Source organism: Vanellus vanellus (genome assembly GCF_965231255.1).
Source record: "Vanellus vanellus genome assembly, chromosome: 2".
Lineage (NCBI taxonomy): Eukaryota > Metazoa > Chordata > Aves > Charadriiformes > Charadriidae > Vanellus > Vanellus vanellus.
This window is the reverse complement of record NC_138906.1, coordinates 161,725,754-161,752,082: the sequence shown is the minus strand read 5'-3', so window position 1 is coordinate 161,752,082 and position 26,329 is coordinate 161,725,754. Positions and strand designations below refer to the sequence as shown.

The 26,329-nt window shown below is 42.5% G+C and overlaps 1 protein-coding gene across 4 annotated transcripts in view; it reads left to right on the top strand.

Moving 5' to 3' along the window:
- Window positions 1–25,934, top strand: part of NDRG1 (N-myc downstream regulated 1) — a 61,475-nt gene extending 35,541 nt beyond the window's left edge. For all 4 annotated transcript variants that reach the window (XM_082499640.1, XM_082499643.1, XM_082499641.1 and 1 more), the window contains exons 3-16: window positions 1,617–1,652; window positions 8,748–8,853; window positions 10,554–10,674; window positions 12,662–12,724; window positions 14,426–14,486; window positions 14,948–15,034; window positions 16,596–16,652; window positions 17,608–17,711; window positions 18,098–18,154; window positions 19,112–19,163; window positions 19,916–19,963; window positions 21,544–21,579; window positions 22,904–22,955; window positions 24,079–25,934. In XM_082499640.1, coding sequence (XP_082355766.1) covers window positions 1,617–1,652; window positions 8,748–8,853; window positions 10,554–10,674; window positions 12,662–12,724; window positions 14,426–14,486; window positions 14,948–15,034; window positions 16,596–16,652; window positions 17,608–17,711; window positions 18,098–18,154; window positions 19,112–19,163; window positions 19,916–19,963; window positions 21,544–21,579; window positions 22,904–22,955; window positions 24,079–24,344 — 1,146 coding nt within the window. In that variant the 3' untranslated portion in view covers window positions 24,345–25,934. The remainder of the gene's footprint in view (window positions 1–1,616; window positions 1,653–8,747; window positions 8,854–10,553; window positions 10,675–12,661; window positions 12,725–14,425; window positions 14,487–14,947; window positions 15,035–16,595; window positions 16,653–17,607; window positions 17,712–18,097; window positions 18,155–19,111; window positions 19,164–19,915; window positions 19,964–21,543; window positions 21,580–22,903; window positions 22,956–24,078) is intronic.
- The last annotated feature ends 395 nt before the right edge of the window (window positions 25,935–26,329 follow it).

The following is a 26,329-nucleotide window of genomic DNA, read 5'->3' as shown; positions in this document are numbered from 1 at the left end:
TGTGGAGGAACTAGCAGAGAGTTTGATTTCCTCTGTGGCCATTCTTAACATAGAGTGAAAGAAGTTACTGAATATATTTTGAGAAAGTGGAAAAGATTGCCCTGAAGGACACTCAGCACATACTAAGGTTACCAGTCGGATCCTGGCTTGTTGTGCCTGGCTTTCTTCTGCAGCTGAGTCTTCATTCCTGAACAGTGATGGAGCCTTATTTCGTATGCTCTTTAGCCAGATGCCATATCTACAGACTCCTTTCAGCTCTAGACCCCACTAGACCCCACTGGAACATTAGTGTGTGAAACTAGCTATGTTTAAAAGGTCATGAGACCAACAGTATAATAAAAAAGCGCAGGTTGTCTACAGCTAAGGCTGTGTAAAATTACTTCCACGGTTCTTTAGATGCCTGTTTGTATATACAAGATGTCACCTAATTACCTAAAGATCATGGCTCTAGAGTCCTATCGTAGTTATGGGTATGCTTTGAGGTCTGCCATCTGAGGTGATATTGCCTAAGACAGCAGCTGTATTGCTTCTGATGTCTTCTATCCTTAATTTAGCTGTGCTTCTGGGACTGTGTGACCTCCCTGCAAGGATCCTAAGCTCTGCTTTTTATCTCCATACTTTGGCTTCTCTGTCCTCTGCAGCGTAACAAGTGTTGGTTTGGCTGATCTACCCTTTGTTTTCAGCCTCCCAGTGGAAATATGAGCTTGACTTCTTCCTTGTCTTTTAATAGAAGGAGGTGACTTTAAGACACTTCTTCCTTTGAAGTTATAAGCCTCTCAGGCTATTGGAGATGGGGAGGATGTCACCTAACTCCGCTGGTGGAGATCCGCAGCAGGTGTAGGACCTTGTCAGTAATAGTCATGTTTGGTCACAGGTTGGAATTTGGAATAGAATAGAATAGACTATTTCAGTTGGAAAGGACCCGCAATGATCATCTAGTCCAACTGCCTGACCACTTCAGGGCTGACCAAAAGTTAAAGCATGTTGTTAAGGGCATTGTCCAAATGCCTCTTAAGCACTGACAGGCTTGGGGCATCAACCACCTCTCTAGGAAGCCTGTTCCAGGGTTTGACCCCCCTCTCGGTAAAAAAATGCTTCCTAATGTCCAGTCGCTGTGTCCAGCCAACCTCCTAAACATAACGAGGCCTGATTTGGGCTAGGGTAAAACTCTTCCCACCTTCCACATCGTGTAGCCGAATCCCAGTAACGTCAGCGTAACTGAGTTGCAGGTGCTCAGTGCGTGCTGGAACAACAGCTTTCCATCCTAGGTAGGACTGAGGTGGGCTGTTGGCTGTCCCATGGCTAAAATAAGCAACGGAGAAAAGTCCAGTGTTGTACTGCTGAGTGATTTAGCAATAACTGAAGATGCACCAGTTTTTGTGTTTTATTTTGCTGGTCTATAATCTAGCATTTTACTGCTCTCTTGTTGTCAGTGAAGATTAGTGGGTGAAAACACTTGGGTGAATTTTGGTGTTCAGCAAGAGAGCTTTCACTGGATGAAGGGACAGGACAGAGGTCTCGGCTGCACAACCGGTGGGTTAGAGCCGACATTTCCCAGCACAGATTTCTGTATCCGCAAAAGCTACCTGCTTTAATGCTTTAAAATCTCTTCACAGGCCATCACTCGCCTCCTTCCAGACTTCGATGTTCAGGTAAATAAAGCTATTCTTTTCCTTTTTTTTTTTTTTTTTTTTTCTTTTAGTAAAAGGGGAAACTGAATCGATGTTTGAGAAAACAGCAAAATGTGATCAGAAGTGACTGACTGCTCGCCAGAAGTACTGTTGCTGTGGGAAAGGGCTTTGAATGGGGCCCTGGCGTAGCGATGGGAAGGGGACTGCAGGAGGTCTTTTCAGACCGAAGCTGAGAAAGTTTCATCCCAAAGAGGTGGCTGGGTTGCAAGCAGCTCTGTTCTCGCTGAGAGAATGAGATTCTTCAGCTGTGGTAGTGAAAACAAAATATTCCCCTCCCACATGGAGACACACTTTCCCCAATTAATTTGCTTTCATTAGCGGCGTGCGTGCATTTCCTCGGAGGAAATGTCCCCCTCAGTGTATCCCGTTATGCTGTTGAAAGTTTCCAAAAGATTCCTGAAGCCCGCGGAGTTGGGGTGGAAGGCACTAAGCAAACAATTTTGCCTGTGGCAAGAGCAGCGGTAGTTTCTGTATGTTTATTTGCAGCCAGAACGTACGAGTTCATAAAGCGCACCACTAGGTCAAATGGTGAATTCCCATCGCTGAGGACAAGGAGTATGTGTTGGGAGAAGAGGCTCGCCGGGTGTCTTATTTTTATCAAGGGGTGTAGGAAGGGAAGTAGGTAGTGCAGGAATAAGGAAAGCTATTAAATGGTTGTAGCCTCTTGAATGTGCAGGTGGAGGTGCCTGGAAGAAATAACTTTATACTCTCTAGCATGCTGCACTTTATTTGCACCTGTCTATATATATATTTTTTTTTTCAATGCTGTGCAAATTGGTTAAAAATCCAGCACAAACTCAGCAGTCTTTTTGCTAGAAATGCAGGGAGACAGTTACCTCAATCATCTTTACCGTCTTTCAATGGCTTTTACTTCTGTAGTAAAACTGTAGTTTACATTAGTTCGGCACCTTCCCACTCATCCTTTCTAACGATGAAATCTACTGCCTGGAGTCTTGATAAACGTAAGTTAAAGTTGTCACCGTGCGGCTTTCTGCAGAACTGTGCACAGCACGGGAGAAGCTTTCTGTTTTGGTCCAGATTGATCACTTGTTCTAAATACATCTGAATCCCAGATTAAGTCTGCTAACAGGAATACTGCAGTATTTTGATTAAGAATCCAGAAGTGACCCATATTTCATTTCTATTCTTGGAATAAATTTGCTTGGTTTGTAAACCATGTGTATATATAGATTTTTTAACTTGCAAGATCAAATTCTCTAAGCCTTTTCGGGTTTTTTTCCCATGTTTTGGATTAACTGTCGCTAATCCAGACCAGTGGTTCTTGTCATATAGCCCTGTTCTGCCAGCTCTTGCCTTTTTAATGAACTTTCTTTCTTTGAGTTTAATCTTTGGTTGTTCTAGTTCAGGAAGGAAAAATGTGGAAGAACAGTCTCAATCTGTTAAGAACTGCCGCTGCAAAGGCGGCTCAGCTTTGGTCCTTAAAACCACAAATATCCTACCTATGTGTCTTTAAATTCGGCTGTGGTTGATTTATGAAATGCATGGTTTGGAGCTGTTAAGAGAGCCTTGATTACTTAGTTCATTAGAGAAGTTCATGTGTGGCCGTGGAGGACCCAGGTCACTCGGGACTGACACTGAAGCTCCATGCGTGCACTTAATGAGCAACCTGTCCCTTGAGCCATACTTGGGAGGAGGATGGACCTGGCCAGGGAAGGAGGTGAGCAGCGCTTGGCAGGATGGAGCTCCTTTTTAGTGCCTATGTATGGGTGTGGGGGTCCACCATATCACTTGCAACTTGCTCCGTACTTTTGAGGAGAAGTTACGCAGTGTTCAGTTAACAACTATGTTTTTGCCACTTGTGAAAAAGTAGTGGCTGCCTGTAAGGTGTTTTGGTTCCAAGAATAAATTCTATCTAGTTATTCAGATTTGGAAAGAGATCGACTCTTATTTCACATACTGTTTTAGACAGACTTGAGTTAAACACACTTTTCCATTTTTTTTAAGTAAGCCACTGTACAGTCCAGTAGTGCCCTTCTGAAAGCGCACATGGCAGGATGTCCGTGTGGTTATTCTCTGGAGGAATGCTTTCACGGAGTAACCAGGGGAAGGCCAAGACAAGAGGTGGAAGAACTGATGGCTCTGAGCTACCTCTAGTCAGCGCTTATATGCCTGTGGCACCTACCTGAAAATTTCAGTGAAGGTCCCCTGCCTCCCAAGAAGGGTGCCGTTCCTGACCGAACCTGTTCTAGCCCAGTTAATGATAAACCAGTGCAGGGCAGCGTGCCCTGTGCTGCTTTATGTTGGCTTAATGCCAAACAGATTTTAATTGTATTTCCAGTTTGATGTATTTGCCTATTCTCTATCTCGGTAGCATGGGAGGCGATGGAGACCTGGCTCCTCGGCGCTGTGTGTAGTTCTCATAGCTTTGTGTTTCAGAAGTGCGCAGTCCATCCGGAGACTGCTTTCTCAATAACTAAGCAAAACTTTCCGAGCTGGGCGGCAGCTGGAGGTGGCAGAGATGAGTTTGTCCCTTAAAATTCGTGGCTCCTGGCCATCTATGTACACCAGCACGGAAGGACCATTTCTGCTTTCCCTCCTCTTCCTCCTGCCTGCAAGGGGAGAAGGAAGGAGCCTCCTTGCAACAGGAGACAGATCGGCTGGTCCTCATGGCGCCGGTGGGGTGGGTTTCCCACTGGCATCGGTGGATGCGTTTTGGGGCTTTGCAGTGTGTTCCATGGATTTCCTCATCCTTTTAGCTCTGTGAAGGAAAGAGATGGCGGTGGTTCTGGTTTTGTGCTTTGGCAGAGCAGAGTGAACCAGCGATAATCAGACTAGGAAGAATCCCTGGGCAGAACTATCGCAATAATCTGCTTCAGTTCCTGCACCAAAGTGTCTGTTCCTGGCTTCCACCTTAGCAGAATCACCTGCATTTACATCTAAAAACTCATTAATGTACCCAACTCACAGCCTGAATTGAGGAACCTCTTTCTTAACACTGCTAATGTAAAATAGAAGTCTTAACAAAAAAAAAAAAAAAATACCTGGGATGGTGGGTACTGGGGTTTTAGGAGAACATAAGATGAATTGAAATAGCTATTTTAGAGTAGAAAAACCTAGGGGAAAAATGCTAAATGACTTCAGGGCAAAGGGGATTTTAAACCCACCATTGCAATACCGCATTAAAAGCTCAGATATTTTTGATCTTCAGGATATTGAAAAAAAGAAATGAAAAATAGCATATGCAGGTATTAGTATATTACATTTCTTAAGTAATAGGAACATAAAATATACTGTCTCCTAGGAACTTAGAAGCAATTTAGATCCTCTTTGAGAGCTCTGAAGCTATTCCCTCAGTTCTGAGGCAAGAGAGGGAGGTATATTTAACTTACATAATATTATAATTTAAAATCAGAGCACGAGATGGTAATTGAGGATTGAGTATATTTGAATGCTTTAAAATAATCTTGATGGAATTCAGCATTTTACTTAAAATATAAGACACAGTGTTTTTAGCAAAATGTGCAGTGTGTGCGGTTTTCCATGTTAGATATCTAAATCATTTTAGTTGCATATTCCATACAAGAGAAAACAATCGCCTGTTTGTAAACACGTTCCTCAGTCCATGTCTTCCTTAGCTAGGGTAGAGAGGAGAAGGAATAAAAGAGTAATCCTGTGTTATCAACTTAGAAATTGCTTCCCCCTCCTAAACTTGTGACAAAATGTCCAAAAAAAAGTCACTTGACCCCCAAAAACTCTGCTTTAGAATGGATCAGCTCCTTCAAACTAATATAGGCTCTCTTAAATTGCGTGTATCAAAAGTATTTTCGTGTGTGTTTTTAGGGCACTAAGATAAGACTGCACCTCTGTTAAAGTGAGAGATGTGAACAGATGGTCTGTTTGTCTTTATCCTTCTATCGGATTAGTGTACCTTGGATTTTTTTCCAAGATAGTGTTTTAATACAAATCAGTTGGTGAAGAGCCTCTTACTATAATGTTGACGTTGATTGGGATGTGCTGCCATCTGTTTTCAGTGCTCTGCAGTTTGAAAACATCCATCCCTACATCACGTAGACAAATCTCTTCACCTTTAATAGGATCAATAGGGATGTGAAGTTGTAGGTTTGATGTCACCGAAGAAACTGGTTTGAATTGATTGGTTTTTAGGAGAATCTTTTGGGTATTTGGCGTTAAGAATTCACACTAAAGGAAAATAGCACATCCCTCTTGAATTAGGGGAGTCTTACTGTGAAGATAATGAGGAATTAAACCAATTGTTAAACTGACTGTGATTTATGCCAGTAATTAGGAGTACGGTTGCGTGTCGTCTCTGAGCTATTTTTAGTTGACACTGAGTTTGAACTAGACTCAGACTTGTAGTTTGAGAAGAATTAGCTGTGGAGGTCAGTGGGGTGTGCAGGTTCAAGGGTCTGACTTTATCTACCAAGGACAGGTTTTTTTTCTTTCATGCACAAAGAAGGAAGATCACAGATCTCAAAAGGTGGTCCTTCCTAAGAAAACACATTCTAAGTTTTCAGTGCTGTTATGGGAAGGATCTAGCAACAAAAATCTAAAGATACGAAATGCCTATTAGTCTCTAACGGAGGAGGAAATAGTTTCTATATTCCACACTCAGCAGGACGTGCGTTACACAAAACTGCTTACTTTCGTTACTGGTGTTAAGGTTGCCAAACTATCGACTTTTAGGCTTTGTATTGAAAATTATCTAAGTACAGAAGGAAGGTAGAATGTAGAATATATTAATTGCTATTATTGCTATATTAAAATATAGCAAATAATATAGAAAATATTAATTGCTATCTATTGCTACTGCCAACCTCTTCTAGAGTATAGTATAATGAATATACCTACAATACCCTAATTTCTGCCCAAAATGACATGCACAGTAACATTAATATGACTGATGTAGGAACACTAGACTAAATGTTGCTTATCTACTTGGAAAATACTAAATTTCAAGCATTTAAAATTCTCATTTTTGTTGTTGCGGAGAATCATTCTCCTTCACACTAATTTTTCAACATTTTTTGTGTTCTCACTGGAAACTTTAGTCCTGACTTTTAGGAAAGAACTTTCTTATTTAATTTAGAATAAGTTTGGGATGTTCTGGCATTTGAGATAACAAAACCTGAAATGAAGCTAAACTTATCTAAAACCTGACGGAAACAGCAACAGGAAAGACTGTACTAATTCCCAGGTTTGAAATTTGGCACTTTGTACATTGTGCGGCAGAGACTTAGGTCATCTTTGATGTCTGAGCTCTATTGAGTAAGTAGTTCTCCTGGTCAAACCTGACTCAAATCCTATTTAAGAATGACGTCCTCGTGAATTAGTCTGTTTTGGTTTTTCTAGCTGGGCATTACGGGAGTCATAAGCCTATGCAGGATAGCAGCTTGTCTATATAACCCAGTTTCCTACTTGGACAAAGTAGAAACCCGCTACTGTCTTCTGTCTGACTTGCTGGATTTATCACCCTGTTTTGCCTAAAGATGGTGCTGGATATGGAAGATACAGCTTACCTGCTAAATAATGCAGTGAGTATGCAGAGGAATGAATCTCTAAGGAGACATAAAGGCTGCACGTTAGTGTTTCGATGGAGTATAGTTTAGATAGCAGTGATGCTCAGCTTGCCCAGACTGCGAGTCTTCGGGGGGATCTTGATTCATTGCTATGTTTGTAACTTAAAACTGATGTAAATGTGTAATTGCAAAGAAAATAGGTGAAATGTGGAATGGTGTTGCCTAGCATCCTTATTTTCCCCAAAACGCGCGGTGTATTTCATGTGTCAAATTACCAAGCTGTGATTTAGATCAAATTAGTAACTCAGATCTCTGAAGAGCTTCTGGGTTTTGCTTTGTAAAGGTTTTCGCAGAGGCTGTATGCACCCGATTTCTACAGCGTAATTTGTAATAGATTTGAATTTCGCTTGGACTTTGCCTCTGGGCATTACTGCATGGAGCAAGTCAAGCAAGCCCGGCAGCCGCAGACAGGACACTGTGCTGAATGACTTGGATATCTCTGTCCTGTACAGTAAATAAAATATTCTGATGAAATGCTAAGACTGGCTACATACTGCCTTGACTGTTGTGTGAGTGTAATGGTACTGTAAATAAGTGTCATAAATAACTGTTGTTTTGTGATTCCCTTTATAAATGTGGGCAAAATAAGAAACTGTTTATACCCATCTGAAGTTCAAGTGCAAAAGGAACGAAAAACTGTTCCGTATGTTGTGGATGTTAATATGACCCAAGTCACATCTAACTTATATAGACATCCAGTAAATAAAAGATGGTGCTCAGGGGGTCTTTGATTTGATAATAAACATGTCCTTAGCTTTAAGATCATTAAATAGTACAAACTCCTGTTATGTCAAATAATAGCAGTATGCTGCTTAACGTTGTTTCTCATAATCACCGCAACATGCTGCTCTATAGCAAACTTTAGACATTTGGGTTTATGCTCAGCTCTATACATAGCAAGCCATAAATCTAATACATGTGGCTGTCGTGTTTATTGGGGAAGGCTACTGTGATCACAAGGCCCCACAGCGTGATGACTCTTTACGGCGAATACAGGCTACTTAATACTGCATTCTTTGGGGAATAGTAGTTATTTGCTGAGTTAAAGTCCTTAAGTCCTTTTCCTCGAAAACAGAAGTATTTTATCTTGGCAACTTGCACTTTTGCAAATGTCGACAGTCATAGCTGTTAACTGTCGTTATTTTAGGTGTCGTTGTACCAAACTGCTTTCTTTTTTTTTTCTTTTTTTTTTTTTTCCCTTTGCTGCCTTTTAATGAGGTTAAAAACTATTTAGCCATTCCCTCAGCATCTGGTTGGAGCTCACAGCTTAAGCGCTTCTGTAGTTGCCTGTGGACGGGAGTGGGTGATAGCCGAATGTCAAACGTCAGTGGGGAGCCCCCACTGCGGGGAAGAGCGGGCTGCAGAGACCCCTGGGGCTGCGGGCAGACCCTGGGCTGGGGCAGAACCCATGCTGGTGGTCAGACAGAGGTCTGCTGTGGCGGATCTTCAGTGGAGCATTTGGACAAGCCCCTAACAGATTCCTGCTGTTCTCTGCCAGGAGCAAGATGTGGAGACTGTGCACGGCTCGGTCCATGTCACCATGTGTGGGACTCCCCGAGGGAACCGGCCAGCTATCCTCACCTACCATGACATCGGCCTGAACCGTAAGTGGACTTTTTATTTAATAGCACAGGTACGGCCTGGTTCCTTAACACTACTGCCGTAACCAAAGGTGTGGAAGCGGCGATGGTTAGGAAACCTTTGCCAGGTCCTTGCTTGTTTGTGTGCATTGTGACCTGTTAGATGGTACCTAATTCCTCTCTTACAGCAAGCTTAATTCTCAGGTTTTTTATCCTGGCAAAGTACATAATTGGAATATTTCACTTAAAGGAGCAAAAGATCTCAGGTAGCTCACAGGGGTCGTGTATAAAAGCTGTAAAAACATCCGTAGGGGATAGCTGAGGGTATATGGCCAGCAGGATCGAAAAAAACATTTATGGTGCTTTGTCTTAGGTTCTCGTCTGATCACCAGTCTTATGCTGCCGCGGCTTTATATGAATTACGTGTCAAATCACAATGATGAAATGAGTGCTGGCATTGTGTCCTTAGCCAGTATTAAGAAAATAACTTTGATGAGCGCCTTTTATTTTATCTGTCATATCCAAAAATATATTGGATATTAATCCAGATCTGCTCTGTTTTATTCTTTCCGCCAGTACTGTTTGCTTCACACAATTTACTGTTTATCAGTTATCAATATTTACTTTTAAAAACACCTGCAGATCTTTAAAGTCTGGCTATTGCTGGGGGTGGATATTACTCACAAGAAAAATAAAATCTGTTTTCTTGCCTGTTTTTTGTGGAACTGCCTTACTTTCCTTCGGATTTTTGGTGGATCAGGGCAGAGGTTAATCTGGATCCCATCTTTGAGCAAGACTTTTTTTCTTTCTAGAGTTACAAAGTCTATTTTTATGGTGAATAAACTTTCTCTCCCTTTGAAAGGGGAGGAAACTTTTCCCAAACCTGCATATTCTCCTCAAGCTGATTTTAGCTAAAAATGTTTTATATTCTGTCGTGATTTTGCTTGTATGTTGTAGCGTGAGGACGTTCAGAAACACACACAGAATATTGAACCGTTTTCTAGGCATCTCAAAGATGGTGCTACAGAATTCTTGCTTTCCACTCTAGGAGGAAAATTTGCTAACCCTCTCCCTGCAGTAATATTCCTTAAAAATCAGAAATCAAATCACCTCAAAGTTGGAAGCCTACAGCATTGAGTGTCCCAGAAGGATGCTTTTGTCTTGAGCTGCCTGCAGCAGCCGGTCGTGTAATGTTTATCATGTAATATTTGGGCAAAAGCACAAGTCACGATCTCAGCCTTGGATACTTCTTTCCTCCATCTGTTCTGACACAATTCAAAGACAAATGACTGGACAAGTAAATGGATAATTTCATCTAAGCCAAAGCCTGCCATGAATCCCCCTGAATTCATTTTATTAGTATTTTAATTTTCTGTAAGGAATAATTTTTTTGAGATTTTGGTAAGTCGAGCAAATACTTCTGGCAGGTGCCAAAAATAACATGGGTAAACCTCACCTGGCCATGAGGAAGGAGCTGTTTAGGATTTTTGCTTAAAGGAATTAAAGCAAGTTGGCACAGGTCACATGTTGCTTTGTAGCAGGGCTTTGCTGGTCTTTCCTTAGAAATAAAGGACTCCCACTTCTGCCAGGCTATAACACAGCTCACCTGGTTGAACCGATTTTCATTAACCCGCAGGACAGGTTAATAAATTAATTTATCGTAGCTGCAAACTTACTATTTCCCCTCATCATAATTATTCCATGTTTTCTCTTCCCGCCTCAAGATAAAACTTGCTTCAATCCTCTCTTCAACTTCGAGGATATGCAGGAAATCACCCAGCACTTTGCAGTCTGCCATGTGGATGCACCTGGTCAGCAGGATGGAGCACCGTCTTTCCAAACTGGGTGAGTTGTCAGGGAAACAGCCCGTGCTTTCAGAGTTATCCTCTTTCTGGAAAAAGAGTCTTGATCTGCAGTTTAGTTAAAAAGCGCTTGCAGAAAACACAGCGATTGGCTTTTGAACTTAAATCCTGACACTCCGTTTCTAAGGTACTGGAGCTCTGTGAGCTCTGTTGTGTTGTGCCAGTTCACAGTAGACTTTGGGGCTGTAATTTTGTGTTTTATCTCTGACAACTAGACTGCTTGTAAAGCGGTTCCTTGACAGATGTCTACATCTGTCAATTTAAATATTGGATTACCTTGTTTTGCAATGACATCCTGAATACAAACACAAAACTAAATTGTTGCTATAAACAGGATGGGCACTAGCCACTCTATAATGTCCTTCCTAAATCCACGTTTTTTGTGAAATCACAGCATGGTGGATGTTAATAAATAGACATAATAACCTATCTGGAAAATCCAAGTAGTAGGACAGTTACGAAGTGGTGTACCCCCACAGAATATCATAGATAGCTGCATGTGTCTGACTGCGTATCATGTATGATGCTGAAACTCCTGGAAACCTTGTGTGCCATGAGCACCATCTTTGCCGAAATGCTTGTCCCATTTAGTTCAAAAGAGACAGGTTTGCCTTAAGATGCCCTTTGGATAGGGATCAGCTTGGTCGAGGAGGGGAGCAGCCTCCACGCCAAGGGGAGGGTACAAGGCAAGGAACAGTTGTTCCGTAAGAACTGGGTATTAAGGAGCTTATATGTACCCTTATTGCATGAGCCACTCTATTTCCCTTCTTAATTTTTAAGCTGGTCTGATGCTGAGGAGGTCAGGATGGGCCAGGTTCTCAGCTAGCGCTAACAGCAATGGCCCAGTTGTCTACAGGAGTAGCCTACAAAGCTATTTTAGTCACCCCGCTTTGTATTTGTTTGAATCATGAGCTTTTAAGTGTCTTAACCCTCATGTCCTGAACAAGCGTTAACACTTCTGAGTTGTCAGCTGCATAGGGCAGCCAGCGTGATCTATGCTAGTAAAGCCCACTGCTTAATAACATCATGATGACAGCACAAGAAGCTGTATTATCTCTCCCAGCCCTCCAGCTGGGAGACTAACATGCTCAAGTTAAAAGTTGTAGCTGTTGCGGTGACACTAGCTCAATTTGACGAGGCTTAGTTTCCCAACAAGAAAATCTAAGAAAATAACTTAAAGTAGTTTTGCACTGTTTGGGTTTTTTTGTTTGGTTGGTTTTATTTTGGAGAATCATTAGGTGTAGTCCTGATGAGAAGCAGAGATTTGGATACATCCTAGGCAGATGTTCTCTAGATACTTTGGGTGGATTTTTTTTTCCATGTGCTCCTCAGTTGAGTTTTTGCCCAGAATTTCTTTCCCTCAAAATTTTGTTTTTGCTCTGCAGAAGACCAGGAGCATTAACTGACAGCTGCTTTTATTGAACTTCATCAGCAGCTTTGTAGCCCTTCCTATGCCTTCATTTTCTCCATCAATATTTATAGAAAGCTATCCTCATTTATCCTATGGTAGTCTGTGTGTCCCTGGAAACATGCATGCAAATCATTTGCTGGAGATCTAGATCTCATTGCTGGAGCCTGTGATTCTGTGAAATGGGGAAACTTTTTTGTGGTGGACCAGAAGTACAAATGCGGTGACTGTGGTTGGAAACTCACCTCTCAAGTTCCAATTTGTTCATAAGTTTTAAGGGTTAACTTTTCTTAGAAGGGTTTCATTGTGGTCTGTTTTGCTCTCAGCCAAACCAGACATCTATCATCCTGTAACTCACATAAAGTACCGTATGGATTATGCTCATATTTCTGCTAAATTACTTACTTGTGCTTGCTCCTGATTTAAATTCAGCTCATACCGTCGATGATCTTATAATGAGTACATTTGGTACGAAATCTACAGTGGCCGCTGTGTCTCTAAATACACCAGCCTGCTCTACTGAAAGCGGTGCAGTAACTCCACAAACGCGTATTTGTTGTAGGTACGTGTATCCCTCCATGGATCAGCTGGCCGAAATGCTTCCCGGGATCCTGAAACAGTTTGGGTGAGTGTAGAATTATTTACTTATTTTCTTCATTCTTGTCTCTACGTGGCACACCAAAAGAGTGGGGCAGAGCATGTACTTGCCTGTGCCGCCCTTGAAGCTTCGGTCTGGCTGTCTGGCATTTTGTTTGTTAGAATTACAGTTGCGGTTGGCTTTTAATTCCTCTGTTCTAGATGGATCGCTTTTGCCTTTGCTTCTGAAAGAGCTTAGTTTTTCGTCTTTTTTGAAATGTCTGTTTATTTTTAAACAGGAAGCAACTTTGAGTGAAATCCCATGTGCCTAATTTAGGGGCTTCCTCCAGTATTTTCTCCACGTCGCCCTCACAGGGGCAGGGCACAGACAATCTCTTCTTCCCACTGTAACAACCCACATTTTCCTGTGTGGTTAGCAGAAAAAAAAAAAAAAACAAACACACCCGTGGTCCCATCTGAAGACAGTCACTGTTTTGTTTCTGCAGTTTGAGTGTCTTAGGGGGACAGTCCAACCTCCTTAAGCCTCTTCTGCCACCAAGTGCAGATGCCAGGTTGCCAATGTTGAAGGACCTGGTGGCAGTGTTTCTCTGTTGTCTACCTGCAACAGGTTTAGGTGCGTGTCCTCCCCTAAAGCTTAGCTTCAGCAGGAGCTGTGGCTGAGAACAGTACCTTCTCTGCTGAGTTGGTGCTCCTGGTACACAATGAAGAGCGTGGGTAGGCACCTCCAAGGGGTTTTCAGACCCAGCAGAGAAAACCTGGCATTCAGGGTTAGGCAGCCGTGGAGAACAGACAGGACGGACTGCTGATGGGGGTTTTAGTCTCAGACCGGCACCCCAGCTTAGGTATTGTTCAGTTGTTGTAACCGGCTATTACAGGAGCTTGGACCAGTTCACCTCACTACCTTCTTAGGTGTGTTTTTTGAAATGCCTAACGTAAGGCACAGAGTGGCCGATTCTGCTCTTGCACTGAAAAAAAAAAACGCTAACATAATGTCAGTGCCTTGAGAATCAGTTAAATTGGAATGTACTTGCAAAGCCTGGATGTAATATCGTTAATGAGAATGAAAACTATCCTCAGGTGTTTTCCTAAAAGCATTGTATAACCTGTTTTTTCTGAGTGGTTTTGTCTAGTCTTCCCTTCCATGTATTTCTAAGACCTTGAAGGCGATGCTTTAACACCGATTTCGGTTAATGCAAATATTTGGGTTGTCTCTGCCCTGTTTGGTTATGAAGTTTAAACTGAATCACCCCAGTGGCTGGATAGCACGAGAGATTTCCCTGCCAGCCCCCGGTCAGAAAGGAATTGGCATCCCAGTTCGATAGATGTACTGGGGAGGGCAGGGGGAACCTGGGAAGGAGGGAGCTTTGTATTTAGGCTGCAGGTTTCAGGACTGTATCTTATAAGTTTTTCTGGCAGAGACTAAGCATTTCCTTCCAGGATCAGAACAATGCTATGGTTGCTCGCTGTATTTACTTAAAGATAAGTGAGAACTGCTGCTGCCCTGCAATGCATGAGGACCAGTGTCCTGCAAATCTGCCGAAAACAAACCAGCTGCTTTGTCAAGCTCCTTACTGAGGCCGGTAGCATTGTTGAGGGTCCATGGTTTGCCCAAGCTGCAACCCACCCTTCTATACATACACAGTGGCATGTGAAAGAGGAAGGCTGCTGATGTGGGTTTATTTATTTTCGGTGCTTACTCATTTGTCTCTTCCGTTTTATTGCTGGGCAGGCTGAAGACCGTTATAGGAATGGGAACTGGAGCCGGTGCCTACATCTTAACCAGATTTGCTGTAAGTTCTGTGGAGCTTCCCTAAGGCCTCGGACTTGATATCTCTGACGCCTTGTCGTTCCCGTAGTGGGCGCAGAGAATTCCTGCTCTGCCGTGCCCATTTAAGTAAGCAGTTAGGCTTTTAAGTGAAATACCAGAATCTGCGGGGTAGCTCATCCAGAAGACCTAGATTTTCCATTTTAAGGCCTGGGCTCTACCCGGTTAATTTGCAGAAGGTTTTTTTAATGGGAGTTCTCTATTTAAACTGAGGGTGGAGAAGAAGTTAAATCTTAATGTTCTCCAGCTGCTCAGTTGAATTGCTGTAATGATTTTTTTTTTTTTTCCATACATACACTTCTTTTCTGCAAGATAAAACTAGACCTACCGCCTTCCTCCCCAGGAGATAATTTGCTAATTTCAATTCTACGCTGACTGTCAAGTTGCGAGGGGTATGTGATGAATCTTAAATCTTTTCTTTTGCAGTTAAACCATGCAGAGATGGTGGAGGGATTAGTTCTCATTAATGTAAACCCTTGTGCTGAAGGTTGGATGGACTGGGCAGCAACTAAGGTAAACATTTTTAAGTTGGAAAAAGAAATCATACTGTGAGCCTGCTGAGCGTGAGGAGCTGGGCAAGCTGGTGTGTTAAGGCATGGCTGCAGACACTGAATATCCCGGGCTAATTCCTCTGGGGTTTATTCTTCCATTTGCAAACACACCTCCTGCTGGGCTACTGATAAAAATAAGTACTTGGAAGGAACAGATACGTATGGTATAATGGAGCTACTGGGTATGGACAATTCTTAAGAGCTGGTTGCTGCTGGGGAAAACCTGGTTTAACCTGGACACAGGGTAGTTTTGAAAACAACTTTCTTTCAAGTAAACTTCAAGTGTAATGTGACATTCAGTTCTTTCTTGTCCATGGCTTTGTTTACCAGCACAGTCCAAAATGTGAACTAGAGCACAGAAAAAATGTTCAGAACAACATCTTCCAGGTTTCAATCATCTAGCTGAGTCCTGATGCCAAAAAGGCTCAGAAAAGGGCATTAGCTACAGTAACTGTGGACAGATTGTCCATACAACCAGACTTTTAAGTGAAAATGTTCACGTACGAGGAAGCTCCCATTAACTGTATTCTTTTGTAGCCATAAAAAGATTGCAATGTGGGAAGACAGGCGCTGAGAACTAGCTTCAAAAATTTTCCTGGAACCAGTATATATAAATAAGTATGAATGTTACATTACATGTCACTCAGATTTAACCTGTTAAAACATTTGTCAGAGTAAACTGATGGAAGGCACTTTGTATTATTCAGGGTCATGTTTAAGTGAATGGCAGTTGTTATAAACACTCTGAGAAGTACAAAAAGTCGTGCATCATCTTTTAACCACACATAGAGTCAACCCATTGTAAGTGTCTAGGGTGATATTAAATGTAATGACAACCTTATAATACTAGGAGAAACTTTCCAGAGCTGCGATGTAACATTCTTTCAAGGCTTAGTTACTCTTTTTTTTTCAATAATTTTGCATACCGGTTGATTTTGGTAAGTTTGATCTGGAAGTATATTTAGTAACTTATCTACATTGAGATGTACTGGTTGACCCATTTTGATTATCTCACCCAATGTCTCGCTGTAATTAAGTTCTTCCATATCTGTGCCTCTGCCTTCCACCTCTCTTAAGTATTGCTGACCTTAGGAGTAGAGTGGGCGCCCTGTATCCTTCTGTCCTTCCAAAGCAGGAGCACGTGCTCTGGGTCATGAGATTTAGGTACCAGCTGCAAAGTATTGTTAGTGTGGGTTGTTAGGGAGGAGACTGGGCAGTGAGGTTAAATGACACCCGTCTGGCTGGTTTCCTTGGTGTTCTTGCAGGGAGTGATTCCATATATACCTCTGCCACCTGTAGTGTGTTCCCTATGTATCTGTATTAGTAAAGACATCCTATGAGAATGACTCAAACAACACTTAATGGTGTTATAGTTGGACTGCGGGGGGGAAATATCAGTCTAGGATCCTGTACGTACAAGGACAGCGGAGAAACATCCATTGGTCTACTTACTGGTAATTAGAAGGTTGCAATTGTTCAAGGGTTGTTTTAATATCAGATACTTATGTATTCTTGCTGTTCAGATTTCAGGTTGGACAAATGCTTTGCCAGACATGGTCATTTCGCATCTTTTTGGAAAGGTAAGGATGTTTAAAAGATTCCTCTGATGTGTTCAGTCATCTGTATTTATGTCCTGGGGCTGGGAGGAGGAGAGAAGCCTTCACTTAAACAACAAAGTACAAAGTTAAACTGTGAGATAGGATTCCTAACTGTGTTCCCAGTATTTTGGAGGTGGTGTGCTGCCATGGGGCTTGCTGTGTCCCGACGACTCAAGTGCATCTCAGTCATGACAACTCTAGTAGGGGCAGCTCCCTGTTTAGACAGCAAACACTTAAATGAGTATAAGTGGTATGGTATGTGCTCATGTTCTGAGCAGAATTACCCCACAGATTTTTTTTTTTTTTATACCATAATGTTGTTGTAACTCTGGGAAAGCTGGTTATTAGTACTAATGGTGCTCTTCAGTGCAAGCCTGTATGGTGCGATGCTGTTTTCTGAGGCTACTTTGCTGTGCTTGAAGCTGTTAGTGAATGCAATGGAAAACTCCATTCCAGCAGAACAAGGAACTAATCTATAAAGACTTTAGAACCAAACTGTTTGAAAATGTTAGTGATTGAAGTCCTTGAAGCTTAGTTATTTACTGTTGTGAAATTGAGTTCCCCATTACATATGTTTGTAAGCTTTCAACATCTGCTTTACCCTGGAAGCATTTATCGAGCTTCTCACCCTGAGTCTGTTTTTGTTTTACAACCTCACACTTGTCTGACTGTAACCATCTGCACAACAACTACATGTTTTGAAACCATAAGATCTTGACGTTGCAACATAGTGAAGTTTTAAAGTGAAAAATGTAGTACTGTGATCAGAAGCCACATGTTAATTCTGGGTGACACCACTGGGTGCTAGAAGGTTGTCCCTTCCCTAAAGGTGCACTCCTGTTGTGTAGATATGAGTCCGATACACGACTGCTGTGCCATGTCTTCAGATCCTTTCAGACAATAGCCCCTATTCTGAATGATTCTGTCTCCACTGTAGGAAGAAATTCACAGCAACCATGACCTGATCCATACTTACCGTCAGCATATTATTAATGATATGAATCAAACCAACCTTCATCTCTTTGTCAACTCTTACAACAGGTAAATACATTTACCTGATTTCTAACTGGAAACTGTTTTAAGAGGCTGTCCAGCTCTTAGAGCCAGTATTACTTGTGTGGTGGAGTTACTTGTGTTCTCCCAGCATAAAGTTCTGCTTGACAGTGGCTTTAGGGATCTGAGGTGGTTTTCTTACGGGAGAAGGACCTTGTACATTTGTGGGGAGAAAGATGGTACACTGGGACTGAACTAAGACATTGATACTTCAGTCTAAGAGTGGTTCTCCATCAGTTTTGGAGGCTACAACATGTATCAGATTAAATTAACGTATGTGAGTGTCTGTGCTATCTCTAAGCTAGAAGTATATGGAAGTATCTGTAAAATTTCAGTGTATCAAGAGCGTTTGTCCTCTCCATTTTTTTTTTCAGTCGTCGAGACCTAGAGATTGAGCGCCCCGTTCCTGGAATAAATGTTGTCACCCTTCAGTGAGTGTTTTATTTCCTACCAGTTCACCTGTACGTGACGGGAACTAAGAGGTGTGATCAGTGAGGGGGCACATTGCATATGCATTGCAAAGCTGTAGCTGAATGTGCTTATGTGCTAGAAAAGGATCTTGTAACTCCGTGTAGGAGGTAAGAGGTTACTGCAAGTCAGGGACCACCATTAGGAAGACTTCTTTTCTTCAAATTTGAGAGCCATGTTAGCTGAAATGGAAAGCTAAGTAGTTCCTGTCACTGTGTATCTGCAAACTTGGGCTTAGCGAGTAATTACTTGAAAAGTAGATGTACTACCTTCACCTGGAAATATGTCCTAGTTAATGGAAACTGTAGCTCTGAATGCACTTAAGCTGTGCCTGTGCAACCAAAAGAACATAAACAAAAGCAATTAGAAAAAAAAAACAACAAAAAACTAAAAAAAAAACAAACACAAACCTTCAGGAAGACAGAGCAGGTATGAGAATGACTATCTGCCAGATCTGCTATAGCTTTTCACTTATGCTGCAATGTGTGCAACGAAAGAGTTGTCCAGTCTTCTGCTCAGCTGCTGATGTTTACACACAGGAGACTCTGAGACTCCGTTCTTCGGCCAGTCTGGTTGAAATTGGATGACAGGTCCAAAAGTTAGGGCTCAGGGGGCAGGAAGGGTGGTGAGACTTTGATGCTGATGCCCACATTCAGTTCCTTATAAAACAAGGGATAAGAGCACTGGGAAGGGCTGATTGCTACAAGAAAGGGAAAAGGATGGGTTCTCAGGCAAGGTATCAGAGGACGTCAGTAGATCTGCATCTAATACAGTGAATCTGAGGTATATTTAAGGTGTCTGGAATACAAAACAAGTCATTTTAACACACTTAACCGTATCATCCTTCCAGCGACACAAAATGCAGCTTAGGGCAAGTCTGGATCACAGAGATAATACCACTTTTGTGTGCTTCCCTGCAGATGCCCTGTCCTCCTGGTGGTTGGCGACAGTTCCCCGGCGGTGGATGCTGTGGTGTGTATACCGAGCCGTCCTTGCCGCCGTGCCGATGGGCAGGCGAGCCAAGAAGCTGCGCGAGGCCGGCAGGGCTCAGGCCCACCCAGCGACCTCGCTGGCTATCGATCCAGCCCAGATGGCTCTCCTCTTCCAGGCCGCGGGAGAGCTGCCATTAGTTCCTCGCTGTTTGTCCCCTCTGTCCTGTGCACCATTATTTAATAGCTGCTGCCTTAGGAACAATCACCACAGCAGTTCCAGTGAACCGCAGATATTTTCCTTTAGAAAGGAATCTGCTGCTGGTATTTGAGCTTGTTCTGTGGTGTTGGAGCTCTGCCCCGGGTCACTATGGAAGCGAAGAGCTTCTTTTGACCATTATAACACGCCCCAGATGACTGGGTGACTTCAAAATGTGCGTTAACGGGCATGCCCGGTCTGCTGGCCGCCGGCCATATGGCTGCTCACCACTTGGGACGCTACCAGATGACCCCACATCGCAAGATAAACAACACTTGTTGCCACTGGAGTCCCAGAAACAGATAAAAAAAAATCTCAAATTCCCGTGTACATGGAAAAGAATACAGTCAGAAACATGAACTGACCTATTTGGGTTCAAAGATATATTTCTGTATATGTAGTCTTTATACAGAAGCCTAAGATACCCAATTTAGTTTGGATTTAGACAGAAAACAAGATATTTAATCTGTTTTTGTCCAGCAGTTCATAATTAAAATCTTGTGTATAATGCTTTATGCTGCTGTTCTTTAACACAGGTTGAATGCAACTCAAAGCTGGACCCAACAAGGACCACGCTTCTGAAGGTAATAATAAAAGCTACTTTTTTTTTTTTTAAGTACACATTCCCCTCATTTAAAATCAGATAGATTAACTAAAAAAGCAGAACCAGAGCGATGTGCTGCAGTACAGATAACATGGTGAGAATCCAGTTCTGATACGGAACGGCAGTTCCTTCAGGGTACGAGTGTTTTAGGGGGATAAATGAGACGAGGGGCTTCTTGTCAAAGGTTAAAACCAGGGAATTTCTCAGCTCCTCCATTTTTAAAAAGCTAGGGGTGAAACTTGAAACGCTCAGTATTTCACATACCCATAATGAATTTGACTAGAGCTGGCAAAGCTGATCTCGAGTCGATTTCAAAAGGTTTGGAAAAAGCCGTCAGCAGAGTGGAAGTGCAAACCAACTCGTTCTGTTCCTGTGCTCGCCTGTCCCTCAACACTAGTGTCAGATGAACAGACTGCTCATCTATCAGCCACGGTTTTGTCATCCTGCCTTTTATGTGGGCGCAGTCCAGGACATCTTACTGTTGGAAACGACTCTCTTGTTTTCCCAAAACTTGATAAAATGCAACAGCAAAGCATCGTGCAAAGGCTTTGACTGGTACTCGGCATTCAGAGTATAGGTGCAATCTTCTGCTCGTTACTGATGAAGGGAAGTGCAATGAGCGTAACAGCATGCAAATGGTGAAACACGTTTGGTCATGTTTCTGCTGGGAACTTTTACTGTATCTCGCTTTTTTTGAACTGATCAGTGAAAATGATAATATACAATTATTTTTTTAAATGCTTTTTCCTCTTAATGTTGAGGACTTATGCTGCTGACCCACCGTGTGGAGATGGCAGACTCAACCTCAGAAAAAATCTGACACTATCTCACAACCTGTATCAGTGGGGCAGCCTTTGCTTAGTCCAGGGATACAGCTGATGCCAGATCCTGCTGCTGGCCTGTTTTGCTGCTGCTAACTAATCCTAGATAGGATTTGGGGTTTCCTGTAATTCACAACTCGACTGTTTTCAGCTTGTGGTGTTCCTTGGAACAGGACTGTTTTTGTTGGGTTAGCTTTGAGGGGTGGAGTGGCAGGAAAATTGAAGTGCTCCAAAAATACTGCGTGCACTCAAGATAGCTTTTCTAATTTGGCTTTCCCTGCTTCCCTTGGCGAGTCTGGCCCATGCTTGCCATCCGCAATCTCAGCAAATCGTTTTTCCCTCTCACCGCTGAGGTTTAGGTGTTTGTTCTCTCTCCCCTGTTTGTCATTCAGGTCAGTACCGAGTCACGTTACTGGAGTTCAGAGCTGAACTTGTAACCAGGAGTAATAGGCTAGTTTCTAAGAAACTGGTAATCGCTGCCTAGCAAAAAACACTTATTTGTAGCTCCAGCCGATGCTTTGCCTGAGGGTCAAGACACTTTGGGGTTTTCTGGGGTGCAGTCGTAGCTTTTATAAATGTTTAACTGCTTGCTTTGATGGGTTCATCTACACGTACGTTACTCACACAACAAAGGAAATGTTTTTCTGCCAGATAGCTAAAAAGGTCATTTTAATATATCCTGAGCATAAATGAGTTCCTCTGGCATGACGCTAACTGGCTGTTCTCCTCCCCGTTTCAGATGGCTGACTGCGGTGGGCTCCCTCAAGTTTCCCAGGTAGGATTTGGCTGACAGAAATCCTACTAATCCTGTTCTGCAGCGTGTCAGACTGCAGCAAATGGGTGTTTTCCTGTAGGGTACTTGCTGTTCCCAAATGTCAGCCAAAAGGATGGTTATGATTTCATGAATAATGATGTCAGTCAGTCATCTGAGTTTTCTTTTTTCTTTAAAGACCAATGAAGTGCAAAATTAAGATTGGGTGGGGATATTATTTCCACTAATTAAGTCTTAACCGAGTAAAGATCTGAGGTGGGAATGCGGAGGTATTATTTTGTGCCTGTCGACTAAGCTAACGTGGATTACGGCTTGAGCACCAGTGTTTTAAAAACATATTTATTTGGACTATTTATAGTATAGATTAGGAAAGTGGGAGGCAGGAAATAACAACGCTATGTTCTTGCATACACTGACTCGGCTTGACTGAGAATGAACTAGAGTTTCTGAAATATATTTAGGCATAAATTCCAAGGCTGCTAATAAAAGCAGGCTGGGAAAGTTAAAATTTACCTATGCTGTAGTGTTGCTTCACTAAAAGACCTGACCTGTAAATCAGCTGTAGAATGTGACGTTTTCTAAACATATTTCTAAGTAGTAGAATGCGGTGTTCACGAACTTAAAGAAAAAAAACTGAATTTGTAATTACCTGCAGCTGAGAAGTCCCTGTATGAGCAGTGTGTGCGCTCTACCAGTGGGAGGGGGAAAAGGCTTTTGTAAAGCCACACAGGAGTATGTGCACTGCTTCTGCCATACGGATCCATTCTTTGCACTCATTCAGATAGAATTATACAAAAAATATAGGCAATATTGGTATGCACAATAATTGAGATTGTGAGGCTTATTTGGCCACTGTGTCATCAGCAGAGATATCAGCAGTTGTGCTCGTGTATTCCCGCTGAGCTTTTTTGCCCTATAAACATAAAGCTGTGACTAGCTCAACTTGTTCTCTGCCAGTTAGGAATTGCTCAATTACTGTCCCTGTATGAACTGCCTTGTATATTTTGCGAGATCAGCTGTTTCACTTTGTCTCACCTGCCGCAGGAACTGCACAAGCAAAGTTTGGGTCAGGCTCAGATCACCTGTAGTCCGGAAAGCTCGTTCTCAAATGTTTATGGCCATTATGTAAAATAATGGGGCAGGGGAGCAGACTGGGGAGGGGAATGGTGGAATTCTCTCATGTAAATGAAATTTTCAGACATTCAGGAGAACCCGGAGAATATTTAAGATGTCCCGGTTGAACTAAGGGCATCCGTGGCATCTATAACATTGTAATGAGACTGACTTGCTGAGCACTGCACACGCTAATACTCTCTCTCTCTTGCAGCCTGCCAAACTTGCAGAAGCTTTCAAATACTTTGTTCAGGGAATGGGATACAGTAAGTATCGGTTTTATGGAATGGTTCACCTGGCTACCAAAGTTTGTTGGGCATCAAAGCACCCAGAGTCTTATGACCCCAAATGTGTGATCTTTTCCCTGTTGGATATTTATTTGCAGGGGGAAAAGAACAGTAACCTTGGGCGAAGGGTTTTCAGAACAAATTATGTTACAAAATAGTAGAGAGCTTTGCAGGTGGCTTATACCCACGAATACCTGCTTTACTTTACCTTGATATTTTTAAGGTGGATATTTGTAATAGTGTCCCCTCGTTGCATCTCAGGAGATGATTCATGTGCTGCACACATTTAAAACCTTGTTAGTTCAGCGACTTCTTTAACTTGTAGCTATTTGTCCTTCTTGTATGTGCACCTGACAACTGCTGTTGTGTAGATGCATTGCTAGCCTGGGCCACCAGCAAAGGTTAAAGATCTGAAAGTAATGGGAGGTCTGATGAGTCTCTTTAGTTTTCCTCTGGCTTGTTGCAGCCACAGCAACATGCCATAAAGCTCTGTCTTGAATCCCTCAGCCTTGGCCACCAATTTTGCCTTAGTAATTTGGGCTCCTTAACTGTAAGCCTGGAGCAGTGCTGCTTCTTCGAAAGGCTGAGAGAGCTGGGACTCTTTAGCCTGGAGAAGAGAAGGCTGAGGGGAGACCTTATTAATGCTTACAAGTATCTAAAGGGTGGGTTGAAGGAGGATGGAGCCAGGCTCTTTTCAATGGTTCCCAGTGACAGGACGAGGGGTAATGGGCACAAGTTAGAACATAGGAAGTTCCGTTCAAATACACGGAAACACTTCTTTACGGTGAGGGTGACAGAGCACTGGCACAGGCTGCCCAGGGAGGTTGTGGAGTCCCCTTCCCTGGAGATTTTCAAGACCCGCCTGGATGCAGTCCTGAGTAATGTGCTCTGGGCAATCCTGCTTTAGCAGGGGAGTTGGACTAGTGATCTCTAGAAGTCCCTTCCAACTCTGAAACTCCATGATTCCATGATTCTTCTACATGTGAAGCTACCATGAAAAGTATATATTCAACCCTGAAGGCTTCTCCAAGGGTGGTGAGGGCTGGAGAGGAAGGCAAGGGCTTCCACAAAGCAAGGCATTAATGAAAAACTCTTCTTCCAGTCCCCTCTGCTAGCATGACCAGGCTGATGAGGTCCCGCACTGCTTCTGGGTCCAGCGTAACCTCTTTGGAAGGACAGAGGAGCCGGTCTCACACTGGGGAAGGCACGAGGAGCCGGTCTCACACTGGGGAGGGAACGAGGAGCCGATCCCACACCGGGGACGGTGCTAGGAACCGCTCCCACACAGACACACGCATCGAGCTGACGCCGAATTCGGCAAGCAACGCTGAACAATCAAGCCCCAAGTCCATGGAAGTGTCCTGTTAGATGGCTGTGGGAGGTTTAAACTGGTCACAGTGTGAAAAAGTAATGGATGCCCCCTGTGTATCACAAAAACATAACTGGTATTAATCTCAAGCTATTCTGTAGGATGAACTCTGTTCACCAGGGTCTGACAGGGACCAAAGAAAAGAAGCATCTCATTTGCTCTGTCGTTATTCTTGTAACTCAGACAGTTGCTGCTATTGTGCCCTCCTTCAATGGATGCCAAATTCTAAAGGATACTTGCCAAAAGCTGATGTGGTTGTAAACACTTCAGAATCAAACCAGGCTTGCTTAATATCCTCCTTTAAAATCAAAGCTGTTACATGCCCCGTTATCTCTTATTCTCTTGAAGTAAACTGGCACAATTTGAGACGAGTTTCAAAGAGGGGGAGAAAAAAATCACTATTAAGGATGGCTTTTGAAGAAGGAAACGAAACAAATGTGTTATGGCCTCATGTTGAAGCTGGAGTCGAATACATTGTATATAGCTTGACTTCAAATGATAGAGAAGTTAATGTATCGTGCATTTATAGGCCTTCTAATTCATTAGTATTCAAGCCCGTTTTCCTATGTACAATAATATACTACTAAAATAGGCGATTTTAATGTGACTTTGAAATGAACTAAGTCTTTAAGCTTTTTTATTTCACTTTTTTGAGATTTAATTCCAGTCTTCCTTTCCTTCCCCCCCTCCTAGACCCTAAAACCCGCTTAGCCAAACGAGGACAGGATTTAAATTTAATAAGCAAGGTAGCGTTTCCTCTTTGGGATCTTGGGCCAAAGGGTTTACCATACCGCAAAAGCTGGTGTAGTTGTGACAAGTAGGGTAGCTGTACATGCCAGCAAAGCAGAAACAGCTTGATATTTTCCTTCAGACAGCGTCTTATCTTTGCAGCTCAAGTTTTTGTGTCCAGCACAATTATGATAAATTCGGAATTCTGTAAGCGAAGCCAGATCCAGCTGTTCTTTGTCAGGAGAGATGAATAACTGTGGGATGGCATGTAATTAGATACTGTACATTCAACTGCCACTAATTACTAGATTTGAAACTCTGATGAGATCTCACTGGTGCTGAGAAGTGTATTCCACAAAGTATTGGAGCGGCAACACTGTATCTGTGAAGTACAGTGTTAATGAATGCATAAATCTAATGATCTGCTGGTTCTGCATCTTTACGTAGCCTCCTGATACCTCGGGTTACTACTCGTTGATGCTAGTGGCTTGATACCTTTCCGCCAGTCAGATTTTCAGTTGGGTGTTCTTAAGTTTGTCCTCCCATAGGTAGTGGGACAGGATTTCCCGAGCTCCAGTGCGTACCTGCTGCATTGCAGTCCTCACACAAACAAGAAAACTCAAATGCCGAGCAGTTAAATAGCAAATGTTAATACTTCGGGATTGCTTGTTCAGAAGAACACCGTCTAGGTTACTTTATATTGACTAACTTCAGCTCTTGTGTAGAATATCCGTAACAGTTTGTGGGAAGAAAAGACAATTTCCAGAAAGAATAAAGCTATTGTGTAAAGTCTATCGAGAAAAGTTTCTTAATGAAGTATTTGTATTTATTTCAAAACAAATAAATTTGTAACTTTGCAATGTCTGGTGTCTTAATGTTTTACCGGGAGTACAATAGTCTTTCTCAGTGGGAGTATATTCTTGCCACCCCTTTGTATCAATGAAATCTTTTTTCGTTTGCACATACCTCTGCCCTTCTCTACTTTTGTGCTCAGAGCTCTTTTTTTTTTTTTTTCTTCTCCCCCCTCTCCCACTCAGCCTACTATTTATACTAAGAAAACACAGCACACCAGTGTTAGGTGTGACTGGCTATTCAAAGTACTAAAAGGATAATTTTGCACTAACAAATGCATAACAAAATTGAGGGCTCAGTATGGAGTACTATTTATCTGCTGTTTGGAGTTTTCTCCAGAGATATAGTACTGTGTAGTGCATAGATGTGTGGTCTGCAAACTGACTTCCTCAGTGGAGTTGGT